The sequence below is a fragment of the Rhynchophorus ferrugineus genome, unplaced genomic scaffold, assembly GCF_030347505.1.
Source record: "Rhynchophorus ferrugineus isolate W39M unplaced genomic scaffold, kcgeb_rfMv2 rfM3, whole genome shotgun sequence".
In the NCBI taxonomy this organism is placed as follows: Eukaryota; Metazoa; Arthropoda; class Insecta; order Coleoptera; family Curculionidae; genus Rhynchophorus; species Rhynchophorus ferrugineus.
In genome coordinates this window covers 27,973,181-27,987,349 of record NW_027472582.1, presented here as the reverse complement: position 1 = coordinate 27,987,349, position 14,169 = coordinate 27,973,181, and the positions used below count along the sequence as shown (strand labels likewise).

General features: G+C 30.7%; 1 protein-coding gene across 1 annotated transcript; it reads left to right on the top strand.

Annotated features, from left to right (window-relative positions):
* The first annotated feature begins 2,964 nt into the window (after positions 1–2,964).
* On the top strand, positions 2,965–5,095 carry LOC143192647 (ferritin heavy chain). The gene is made up of 4 exons (XM_076398123.1): positions 2,965–3,246; positions 3,979–4,256; positions 4,312–4,449; positions 4,872–5,095. The coding sequence occupies exons 1-4, from the start codon at positions 3,186–3,188 to the stop codon at positions 5,013–5,015; spliced, it is 621 nt and encodes a 206-aa protein (XP_076254238.1). The 5' UTR covers positions 2,965–3,185; the 3' UTR covers positions 5,016–5,095.
* Positions 5,096–14,169: the final 9,074 nt, after the last annotated feature.

Genomic DNA, 14,169 nt, shown 5'->3' with positions numbered 1-14,169 from the left:
AATATATCAAAAGAAGAAAAAACTGTTTCGATTTACACGAATGGGAAGTTTTATTCTTCAAATTTGGACTAAATAGTTTAATTGATAGTATCTAAAATTATTTGTTTCTGGATGTAACATGTAAGTATAGCTATTATACTAATTAACTTTTGTTATAGTGAAAAAATGGATAGAAAGGGATTTCGCGTGCTGATAAAATATTGCTTTTTGAAGGGAAAAAATACAGTTGAATCTAAAACTTAGCTTGATACCGACTTTCCGGACACTACCCCAGAAAAATTAACCATCAAGGATTGGTATGCTAAGTTTAGACGTGGTTAAATGAGCACCGAAGATGGTGAATGCAGTGGACGCCCAAAAGAGGTTGTTACCGACGAAAACATTTAAAAAATTCACAAAATGATTTTGAATGACACTATAAAGATATCAACTGAATGTGTACATAAGATCATTCACGAATATTTCGGTATGAGAAAGTTCTGTGCAAAGTGGGTGCCGCGCGAGCTCACTTTTGGCCAAAAACAACGACGAATTGATTATTCGGAGCAGTGTCTGAAGATGATGAAGCGTAATAAACCCGAAAATGCGTCGATATGTGACAATGAATGAAACATGGCTCCACCATTTCACTCCGAAGTCCAATCGACAGTCATCCGGAAAACGCAACAGTCGGCTGGCAAGGTTATGGCGTCTGTATTTTGGGATGCGCATGGAATAATTTTCATTGACAACCTTGAAGAAGTAAGGACCATCAACAGCGACTATTACATACTGTTATTGAACAGTTTGAATGACGAAATCGGCGAAAAACAGCCGCATTTGAAGAAAAAGAAAGTGCTGCTTCACCAAAACAATGCGCCGTGTAACAAGTCAATGGAAACTATGGCAAAAGTCCATGAATTGGGCTTCCAATTTCTTCCTCATCTACCGTATTCTCCAGATATGGCCCCAACGACTATTTCTTGTTCTCAGATCTCAAAAGAATGCTCGCTGGTAAGAAATTTTCGTCGAATGAAGAGGTGATCGCCAAAACTGAGGCCTACTTTGAGGTAAAGAACAAATCGTACTGCAAAAATGGTATCAAGAAGTTGGAGTGTCGCTGTAATCAATGTATCACCCTTGAAGGGAATTATGTTGATTAAAAAAAAATTTGTTTTACTATGGTAGGCCGCGAATTTTTATAAAATATTTAAGATATTTCTGGAGGTTGAAAGCGTTTTTTTTATTCAGTGAGATATATTTTATTTAAATAAATGAATCTGTTTGGTTTCATGGTTAGGTTTTTGTCAATGCTATTTAGTAACATTCAGCAAGCATCCCGAAATTCAATTAATCGTTATATACCAAAGAGAATGAATTAAGCGGTTTTGTTATAATAAGATTTTTAATTAGATTTAATTTATTTTATAATTTATATTTAAAGCTCATGCTTGCTGAAAATATTATGTCTGATTGAAGTAGTTGGAATCAACAGCACGCTATTTTAGAAAAAAAAAAGTTTTTCCTATTTAATTAAAATAAAGGCACCATTGACTCTCCTAGAGTTTTGGAAGCCTTTTGATGAACACTCTCCGTCGTTAGATCACTATTGCTCACAAACCGATATTCAATAAAGTGACTTTGTGACATCTCAAGGCCAAAATATAATACAACAGCTAAAATATGCTCAATAATAATTGTCACAGTGTAAAATAAAAAAATTAAGATTTTTTGGTGTCATGTTATGATCGTTGATGGAAAATGGTTTTCTTACAACTATCCAAATCGCAGAAACTAGTAGGTTAGACCTGGAAACCCATCAACAACAGTTACGGGCGGATTGGTTGGCGCAGTGGTAAAGGCGACAGGACGGCCCACCTACTGTTGCGATAGTCGCGGGTTCGAATCCTGTTGGGGCACGGTCGTAAATGTATGTTCGAAATTGTTTAATATTTGTGATTCTCCCAGGAAAGAGTGCAAAATCCGACAAGGAAAATAATCCCAGTCACGCCAGTAACCAAGCTGGGTAGACCGGATGTCTTCTGGGATGAGTTCCAAGTTGGTCACTCGTCAGTCGGTAGGCTTAATGCCGATGACCGTGGTTCGAAACCCACGTTAAACTATGTGTTATGTCCAGTTCATATAAATCCATAGTTGGTAAAAGGATGATTTAAGGTATATATATAAAAAACTACAGTTACAGGTCGATCATTAAGATATTTTACTGTAAACTGCTGAAAGCAAATGAAATTATAACTCAGAATCAGTGCCGATTACAAATGATGAGCTCTTGAACCTACAAAAAATCTCTCCATACATATTAAAAGAAGAAAAAAAATTTTGGATAAACTAAATTAGAAAAGTTTATTCTCTAAATTTAAATTAATTAGATTAATTGATTGTATCTAAAAATTTTGTTTCTTGTTATAAATATGTAAGAAGTATAGCTTGAGATAATTTTTTAACTAATTCTAACACCTAATATATTCGTTGCAACTAACCCCAGCAAATCAACTATCTTGTCTTTATAGATTAACTATAATATGTCTCAACAATACACAGTTACAATTATATTTACATCGGGATTCTTTTGTATTAAAATAGAATAAAGTCAGCTGGAATCTGATCTCTTATTTGAACCGAAACATGTTGAGTAAACAAACATTGAATTCCTTATTATGATAAATATGTGTACTTTATTACGATACTAGAATAAATTTACTACGCGGGCATTGTTATACTGTTAAATATAGTAATTATATTGCTTATAATAAATATATTTTTAAGCATTAATAATAAAACATTAACATTAACTAATGTTTATAAAATTATAATATGTATAAATAATATTTTAAATATTAGATTAATTAAATAAAATAAAGATAAATAACAACATATGGCAACACCGACGTTTGCACACGCGGACGTTTGCATCGAAAATTTGTCAACAAACTGAAACAACTAACCTAAAAACCATCAATGATTAGTAATTCCTATAACTTCATCTGTTATGATTTGCGCACAGCACTATAAGGTGCGCAAAATTATCAATCTGAAAAAATAAATAAGTAGCGGGTCGAATTTATCCTCCATACAGTCGTATTCTATAGTCGACCTTCTGCGCCAGTGTGTGTAAAGGCAGACTTTAATTTTCAAAGATATCTACGGTCATCTTATTGTTTACATATTTACCATCATCAGACAAGATGAAATTCTTCGCTGTTTTGGCAATTTCTTGCATCGCTTTGGCATCTGCCGAGTTACAATGTATGTATAACTTTTGTCATATAACTTCATAATCGTAATATATGTTTATGGTTTATGTGATTATAACTAAATATAAATGTAAATTTCTTCAAAATTACAATAAATAAATTATTTAATGTTAAATTTATAAATTATATTTATTTTTTCCTAATATTTTGTTGAAAAATTCTAATATAGAAAATCTTTTGTCTTATTACTTCATAATCGTAATATATGTTTATAGTTTATGTGATATAACTAAATATAAATGTAATTTTGTGTCAAATTACAAGTAGATAAATTATTTAATGATAAATTTATTGATTATATTTATTTTTTCTAATATATTTTTAAAAAATTCTAAAATAGGAAATGTTGCTATATGTCAAATCTTATTAATTAATTATTTGTCAAAGTTAATATACATTCTTAAAAGCTCAAGTATTGATAATATTTGTATCTATCACTTTGACGTCTGCAAAATTATCTATATAAAAATGATATTCAATAAATTTGAAGTATTTGTTTGGTAATATTATCACATATTTTTATTTAAGTTTCCATTTTTGGAGTACTTCATTATCATGTTATTTATAAGGTTTACCAAATATAGTATCTATTTTTGATCCACTTACTGATATATTCAAGTAACAGAAGAATATGACTTTTCTAAGCTTTAAAGTTTTTGTTTCAAAAGAATTCGTGTTTCAAAAAAACTGAATAATAATATTTATCCACTGATGGTAATTATAGGTGAGCACAAACAACCAAATGTTCCTAAAGAATGGATTGACATGGGAAAATCCTGTGTTAAAAAAGTTCGCGATCAAGTAACAGAGGAACTGAAAGCCTCCATGCAATACATGGCGATGGGTGCCCATTTTGCAAGGGATTCAGTTAACAGACCAGGTTTTGCCAAATTGTTCTTCGATGCAGCCACTGAGGAAAGAAACCACGCTATCGAGTTTATCAGCTACCTTTTGATGAGAGGAGAACTAACATCTGACGTCAGCAATTTAATTAAAAGAAACGTGAGTAATTATCACTACCTGAGCATTAATATGCTTATTAAATTTGCGATTTCAGCTCGTTCCCAAAAAAGTTTCTTGGGCCTCCGGAGTTGAAGCTCTTAGAGATGCATTAAAACTGGAAGCATCCGTTACCAAGAAAATTAGAAGCATCATTAAAACCTGCGAGGAAGATCCCGCTTTCAATGACTATCACGTAAGTCTTATATATCAATATTTTCCGGCCACAAAAATATTTTTTGTAAAAGAAAAAGATGAGATGTTTATTATTTGTCTACAAATAATCAAGTGGGTCGTGAAAACATTTTCCTGATTCTCGCGAACTTTACTCTTTGAAAATCAAGGCCACTATGATCTTAAAGGATGTGTCTTTAACAACTTTTTAAAAGTGGAATGTTAGTCTATATATTGGACTGTCTTGATATTAAAGTGCTTCTATAATATACTCACACTATCAATAATTTTTCTAAATAATATCGGCAAATTATAATTAATAACATCAATTAAACGCGGCATCTTTTGCTCTTCATTGTTTTCTTTAAAACAAAATTTCGTCGTAATATACTATTCTTTCACGTATTATTATTAATAATAACTAAATCATTATTTTTTGTTTAGTTGGTTGATTATTTGGCATCTGACTTCCTCACCGAACAATACAAAGGACAGAGAGACCTAGCTGGAAAATCTTCCACCCTGGATAAAATGATGGACAAGCATGGCGTACTTGGTGAATTCTTGTTTGACAAACAACTATTGTAATTGTAATCAAAGTCATTTAACATCTAATGTAACTTGCTAGTAATGTAACTGAAAGAAACATAATTAAATGATTACGCATTAATTTTAAATGTTTTATTTATTTTTCACGCTCATTCAAAAGGAGAAAAGCTTTATAAATATGTGTTTAACACATATTTAATATAATAAATATAATAAACATATAATAAACACGATAAAACATTTGTGGTGTTATTATTTCATTGCTTTTTACACATCCACAGAACATTCAGTATAAAAGTAATCCTAGTTCTTTTAAATTAACTTTACTTATTACATGATAATAGAAATTACGAAATTAGTAATTTTGTTTTCCTTTTCTTCTTAAAGTTATCACGTGAATGAATATATATATTCCTTTCCTATCTCACATTTTATACAGACAAGATTTCGTACATCTTCGTCTGACATCACGAATGGAAAAAAAAACAGTTGAACCGTGCACTTGACTGAAAATAGTATTACTATATATCAGTCGCTATTTTTTTGACTATCGTCTGTTTCGACTGTTTAGGGACTATCGACTATTTCGACTGTTTTCAGTCGATAGTTCCCAACGCTATTTTAAACCATCAAACAATTTAACTCCTGAAATCATACCTCACAGGTAAGCATTTTATTGTAAAACAGAATAATGAATGCACTATTCTACATCCAATATATTCAGATGTTCCGCAGGGCAGTGTCTTTGGTCCATTGTTATATCTATTGTATACAGCTGTCCAACCAAACTCAAGAAACACTACTGTTGCAACATATGCTGACGATACAGCGGTCTTATCATCACACGATGATCCAATATCAGCCACAAGAAACCTCCAACTTCATCTAAATAAAATCGAATTTTAGTTGAAAACATGGCGTATCAAAACAAATGAGACAAAATCTACCCATGTGACATTCACCCTTTGTAGAAGGACTTATATAACTACTAACTCACGCAAGCAGACAATTTTAAATATCTGGGAATACATTTTGATCGACGCCACGGAAAAAACATATAGTGACAAAACACAAAAACCTTGGACTTAAACTAAACCAAATATATTGGCTGATTGAGCGTAAATCTATATTATTTAAACTGTGGGGTACTACTAGCAAATCTAACATAGCTATCCCTCAGAGGTTCCACCACAAAGTGTTGCGAGCAATCGTCGATACCCCATATTCCGTCTCCATTAAACTAATTCGGCGTGATATCCTCCGTGAACACTTATCGAGTGTGATTCAAAGTGTTAGGTAAAGTATTCTGAAAGACTGTCAGTAAATTCCAATGCACTCGCCAAACAGTTAAATGTGAGTGATGATAATGAAGTGCGTAAGCTCAAACGCATACTACCGTATGAACTGATTAATAGACAAATAGAGTAATATATAATGTATAAGATATAATAATCTCTATATTAATCTAAGTTAGAATAGTCTTTAGAATAAGAATTATATTATAAGTTTCTACAGCAGATCTCTTACTGAAGGGATCTACTGCATGTCAGTATATGGTATAACGGAAATCATAAAAAAATACTTATTGCCTACGAGCAGATTGTTAAAGTTCTCAAATATTTATAAAAAAATTGATGTTTTAACTGTTAAGTTAGTAACTTCTGTAATCAATGGGCAAGAAGCTCATTCTAGTGATGAATGTGCCTCATATTTCTGATAGTAATTGTGACCGTTCATTGTGACAGGTAAGATTGTGAATTCCAACATAAAATTGATTACCTTCTGGAATGATCTCTAAGTTAGTCGATTACCAGCCAGTCAGTAGTATATCCTGAAGCGCTACGTTAAGCTGAAAGCCTAATCCAAACAAGCCCTATTTGCTTATGAGAAGTCTAAAATATTTAAATAAACTCACTGGTGTAAAATAAAGAACTAAAACAGATTTGTTAACGAATTGACTTATTAGAAGATGTAGGCATAAATATATATTTTTTTATTTAAAAGCACATGATACATATATGATAACTAGATATTATTCACAACTATCTAGTAATTTTTATCATACTGTTTTTAAAGACCAGATCTAAGAACTTAAATAACAATTGAAGAATGTAGTCCCTCTGATACAAACAGTTTACACAAATTATTATATTAGTTCAAAGGTTTTTTGATTCAAAGATTTGGTCTTCGCGCAGTATGTTAAGTCTACTGTTGACGAGCAGTTATGGTGCTTCGCTTTAATTTCTCAGATGAAATAACAAAATAAAATTTTAAAGCTTTATTCAGAAAAATTTAAATTTGTGATTGGTTTTGATTGTGTATAGGCAAAAGTGTAAAATTTAACACGAACCACCATCTCAGTCATGTCACTAACCAACATGCCTTCGTAATAAATTGGACTGATGACTAATTCTGAAAAACCATTCTGCAATTTTCCAACATGTTTACTATTTCCAAAATCACTCTATTTTGAGAGAATAAAGGTTTTAAGAAAAAATTAACTTTTTCTTATTTTAAGAATATATAAATAAATTATTTAATTATTATTAAGTCTGTAATATAAATTCGCTCCAAAACACTTCTCGGTATGATATGGCATCATATGCAGTTGGTAAACAATGACAGTTAGGCATCAAAACATCTAAACTATTTGTTTTGCGTGTTATTCTGAACTCTAAGGTGATGTTTATTCCTGTGCGAATGCATACGAAACGATAAACAAACCCAGAGATCGTCCCAAGTTCGCACAGTTTCGTCATAAAATCGATAAAATATATCTATTGTTAGAAATTAAGAATAGGAAAAAGCCGTCTTGGTTGGCGCAGTGGTGAAAACGACAAGACGGTCCACCTATTGTTGCGATAGTCGCCGGTTCGAATCCTTCTGGGGCATGACGGTAAATTTATGTTTGTGATTGTTTAATATTTGTGATTGTCCTAGGCAAGAGTGCAAAATCTGACAAGGAAAATGATCCCAGTCACTCCAGTAACAACCAGAATGGGTAAGGCCGGATGTTCTGGATGATTTCTAAATTGGTCACTCGCCAGTCTGTAAGCTTAATGCCGAGGACCGCAGTTCAGAGTCCACGTTAAACAGTAGGTCCAGACCAAATAAATCCACGTTGGTAAAAAGGAGACTTCAAGATATAAAATAGAAAAAAATACTGAAGCGCTTTTAACACGTATATTAAAATATTTCTTTAAATAATAAACGAGAATAATAAAATAATAAATAAAAACTTTTAATAATAAACTAAATAAAGGAGGGTGTAGGAATGTTCGTCGGGTCGGTCAGTCGGTCGAAACGTGTGGCTGCCGCTGCAATTATTTTGTCAGAACACTCACTACTATTTTTGGAAGGAATTTGCACGAGAACTGAAAACACTGCTTGAAGAAATACTGTTTATTTCAATGTTAAATGATACATGTGGTCGACGGGAGAATTGAAAGGATATTAGGTTAGGTAGAGGAAGTACGGTAGCGCTGTGGAAGTGGTACTATTACAAAGGGATGGAGAAAAGAAAAGAGAACGAGACGTCGTCGTGATGGTCTTTTATAGCTTGGAAATGCATGGTATCAATCCACCGGCGTTGCCAACCTTTGTAGTTGTTGTTGATGAATTCCTGGTGGCCTAAAGGGTCGTGGCAGTCGCCACAGAGGGCAATGACGTATATGATATTAAGATAATGAATAATATAATAAACTCGTAAATTAAGAGAACTATTATTACTGTAGGAAAGATATGAAATGTACAAGGTGGTACCACAGATTTAGATTTAGAATTAGAATATCTCATGTATACAGTAGTAGCCAAGTTTTGTTCATCTAAACCACCCTAGACCACGCTAGAGTTTATAGGGGTTTATTTCCTACAGGAGGAAATTTAAAAATAAGATTAAAAATTATTTATATTATAGGACGGAAATAAAAATAAAATTTTAATAAATATTTAAATACTATAGTCTAATAAAAATAACAGTGAACTTACGTCATCACGATGTTGAATATATTGCCTATACCAGACTGGAACTTTTTGTTAACGTTTTAAAATCAGACACTATTTTTTAACAACTTAAAATAAGGAGAAGGTTCTATATTCGACTATATAGCTTTTTATGTATCTTCACCGATTTCTCCGTTAATTGCGCTTTTGAAGTTGGTGCCGAGCCCACACAATACAAAAATAATAAAATATAATGTGTCATATACACAAAATTAAATTACAAATAAAACAAATCTAATTTGTTGCTCGTACCGACTTCAAACAGATCAGTTGGTACTAGTTAAAATATTATTGTAAATGGATAAATAGGTTTAGGTAGGTATTAAGCTAAATTGTGTGTATATAGTAGAATATAAAATACGTGTAGTAGGTAGGTTATATAAGGTTTTTGTTTATTTTTATTTAGTTATTATACTGATCCCGAATTGGCCTATAAAATTCGCTCAATTTTTTTCAATTTGCTGCTGTTAAATGTAATTTTTTTTAGAAAACTATTGATAATTAGAAGTTGTAAAACATCAACCGTTGGTTTGGCACTTTGCTTGTTTTGATACATTTTAAATCACAGATTAATATTTGTGAAATTAATATTATTGAAAATGCTGAAGTCTAGAAATTACGCCTAGAACCTTCCCTCATAGGTGCTGTGGAAAAGAGTTCAATGTAGATATAACAAAATAACTCGAACCTACAAACTATTGTGGCTGTTTAATTAACTGTAGTTTAAGTCCTTCGATAATACATGCGATAAATGTACTATAATATAATTATAATTTATATTTGATAACATTATTTTTGCTTTATTATTTTATATAAATTAGAATATTGTTATATGTCAGAGCCAAAATAAACTAAAAGTCAAATTTGATGTGGCAACATTGCAACGTATTTACATCATAAATTTAGATGACATAAGTTCACAGTTTAATTTAAGGGACAATAATTAACATATGTATAAAAAGTTTTAAATTACTAAAAACAATATCTAATCTGACAACTAGTAAGTTATTTTCTAATTGTAAAATGAACACAATATTTGATTTTACTGAGTATATCATTTATATTATAGGCTTATCAATTATAGTTATTACATATTACAATTTATATTAAAATTCTCCTTTTCTTTTATATATTTTTACAAGTACGTAACTGAACACTACCTTATATATTTTTTCATTATTTCCTTTGAAAAAAAAATTTTACTCTACTTCTTTTTAAATAATTCTTTTTAAAGATTTTATTATGAACTGAGCAACTGCTGATTCCAATATTTAACTTCTAGCTATATTTCCCTTTTCAATAGTTTAAGTTAAATGATCTGCGATTATACACATATTATAAATTTCGCCGGCTTGGTTGGCGCAGTGGTAAAAGCGACAGGACGGTTATCCTACTGTTGAGATAATCGCGGGTTCGAATCGTGCTAGGATATGGTCGTAAATTTATGTTTGTGATTGTTTAACATTTGTGATTGTCCTGAGGCAAGAGTGTAAAATCCGACAAGGAAAATGATCCCAGTCAAGCCAGTAACCAGGTTGGGTAAGACCGGATGTCTTTTGGGATGATTTCTAAGTTGGTGACTCGCCAGTCGGTAGGCTTAATGCCGAGGACCGTCGTTCGGAACCCACGTTAAACAGTAGGTCCAGTCCAGAAAAACCCTCGTTGGTAAAAGGAGACTTTATTATAAAAAATTTAAAAAATTATATATTTCCTTTCAATTATCGATGTAGATTTTACTGAAACACTTTTCATTTAAACAAATTATATTTACCGTAAATGCTACAAAAATATAATACACAAAAATAAAAAAAGAATATAACATCAGGTAACAAAAAAAAACGATTATAACCTAAGATATCTTACGTTAAGTTACTGGTTTAAGTTTTCAAATCAAAAGAAAGAAAAACAATCTGTCATTTTTTCATCCAGCCTTCCAGTGATTCAGACGCGCAAAACATGGCTATGGGTATTCCCACTTAAGTTCTCATTCTATATTTCAATATTTTGTGGGTGGTATCCAGGACTTGTCATCGACGTCACAAAAGCTTCCATATTTAATTAAAGCCAAGGGTGGAAACAATATGTGGTTCCAGAGAAACTATAGGAGTTCAATTCGTAGGTCGCTAATATTAAGTCTTTTTCCAATATAGAAAAGTTATCAATAACCATAATTTTTCAAGAAACTTTTGTATTTTCCAGATCAGCGAATTTCTTTTAGTCATTTTAGTTAGTAACTTACTGATATGTATTTTTATATAACGATATATATATAGATATTTTTTCCGTCATCAACATCCCTACCACATCATCCACTGAACACCAACATACTTCATATCATTGGTACTCAATTTATCATGGCGGATTGCCATATTTTTTGGTTATATATTATCAAATAAATTATCAGTCTTGACCTAAATATGGAACTGAATACATTTTTTTTACTATGCTGATGTACATTTTTTGTACAACTTTAAAACGTCAAAGTAGAAATGAATTAGCTAAAACCGAATAAAAAAACTACAGAAATTTCAATATATTGATTATAAATCGAATAGAAATCTGCCCAACCAAAATATTAAGTGTGATAATTGCTCATTTTGGTTTTATAGTATATTGAAATTTATAATATTTAGTAGGTGCACGCTTCTTAAAATCATAAATTATTATTCAATAATTTTTCACAATAATTATTTTTGTTACTTGTTACTTTTTGTTACTTATTCGTTTGCTCTAAACAATAAAATAATTTTTTGTTTAATTGTAATTGTAATTCAATAATTAAACATATAATATATCGCGCTATTAGGCATTGCGTATCATGTGGCCAAAAAATTAAATATAAATCTATGTAAGCATAAATTGGATACATTTTTGTCAAGGTCGCGGCTAGGACTACAGAGCCAGAATGTTAAAAATCAGTCGAATGGAACAAGTAGAACCAAAAATAATAACTAAAAGTACACGACTGAAACAGTCGATAGTAAATAGTAACAAAATCAGTCGGACTGAAAGTAGTGATTGAAGCAATCACTGGTAAAGAATAGTAAAATCAGTCAAACCACAAATAGCGGCTGAAACAGTCAATAGTAAAAAGTAGTCATTTACTAAACAGTCGATAATCAATTTCAATCGATAGTTCCCAACAGTAGATAAAAACCTATTCATTGCAAAAACCGTAATAAAATACTGATTAATGTTCTTTTCGGTCACTTATTAATTGAAATTTATGTTGAAGAAAGTTTTCTATAATTTCGAGAGATTTAGGAAAGTTCAAGAAGGAAAGACCAGGAAAAAAGTTCAAGTTGATAAGACCTGTAGTGTAAGACCAGAATTAGACACAATTTTCAATAGTTTCAAGCGTTTGTTGAGTTTAAGAACTATACTAATTATTCAAAAGGAAAATAAATGGAATAGGAAATAATTTACCAATAAAAAATATTAAAAATGTTTAATAAATTGGTTTTAGATCATGTTTCAAATAAAATGGTTGTTTTTATGAATTGGCCAGTTCATGACCATGAACATGAACAATTGCTCTCTAATCTCACCATTTGTAGTAATTGCTTATATGTTCTCCGGATTTTGACCACAAAGCTTTTCGCGCAATAATCTTTGTACGTGATTCATTTATTCGTTCATACTGTTGATATTCGACTATCTGATAATCATTCCAATATTTGAGCTAGGATTCGTCCATTAAGCATTACAACTCATAGTCTTCGAAGTATTTGGGCCGTTTGTCATTGATATCAAAATCACCAGTTCTCATTCGTTGGAACCATTACTATCAATTAGGATATGATGGAGCAGCGTCACCTTCGGCAGCAGATTTGTTCAAATTAAGTAACAAAAGTAATGAATGTCATCATGTTACACCATGCAAGCACCAGCTATAAATAATTTGATATAAGCTTAAAAAATGTAACACATTACAGAAATAAATTGAGGCAATAAAAACGTTATTTTTAATCGTACAAAAAACAAATTCACTAATTGTTTCCAAATTAATTGCCTAACATTGTCTTGTAAAACATTAATAATATTTCCTAGAACACTAATACTATTTTACTGTTCTGTATATCGATAATAATATACGTGATATATTATGGGTATTGCAACTGTTTTAATCTGTAAAATCCTTTATGTGCATTATCTCTAATGTCAGGGGTCTTGGGGATTTACGCTTATACTAAGTAAATTTACGTGACATTGTTGCACGTCTTACTTCATTAGGGAATAATTATTAATCATCTTGTAGATGACAGAGTTCCGAAACTACGTTTTTCATAGTAGGAAGATTATTGCAATATATATAGTAAATTATCTTTGAGTTTAACTGTGTTTTTTTAGTTACAATACCTGACAACGATATAGATCACTTTATTAAAATTTGTTATCAGAACTAATATCAATATGAATTGGATAATAAATGTATAGATGGTGCTGGTATGTACTATTTTAATTTTTTTGGGGAATATAATTTAATGATTTTATTTATGTCAATTGAAATACTTATTATTGCTTACTATTTATTTATACATACACTTGTTTTTCAAAGTTTTCAATAATACATTCTAAAATAACACTGTAATAAATGTGTCTATATCTATTATATTCAATATATATTTATTATATATATTTATAACATATATTTATATATTATTATTACTTTATTAACAATCCTATTCAATATATCTTGGAACATATGGTAAACTTATAGAATACAATACAAAATATAGGATATAATACAAAACAAGTATACTAAAATATCCTTATTGTCGATATAACACAAATTTCCGGATGGAATTAAATTTAATGAAAATTGCATATACACACAGAATTTTATCTACAAAGGGTGTAACCTTAATTTGCAAAAAATAAAAATAACTAAGAAAAAAATTACAATGTAATTGAGCTAGTACAAATTACTCCAACATCCACTTTGTTATAAATTTTATTTATAACACGATTGTCACGACAAAGAGACCTTTCGGAAAATCACTATAATGACCAATACTAACAGGTCAATTAAAAAGTCCCCGTCCTGACACATAGATGACGCCACTAGAATTAAATCCATATGTTTTTTAGTTAGGGCTAACCCTCAAAAGATGCGTGTATAGCTGTCGGATCATTATTTTGCGAATTATAGCATTTTGAGTGAAGCAAATATTGTTATTGTGAAAAAAAT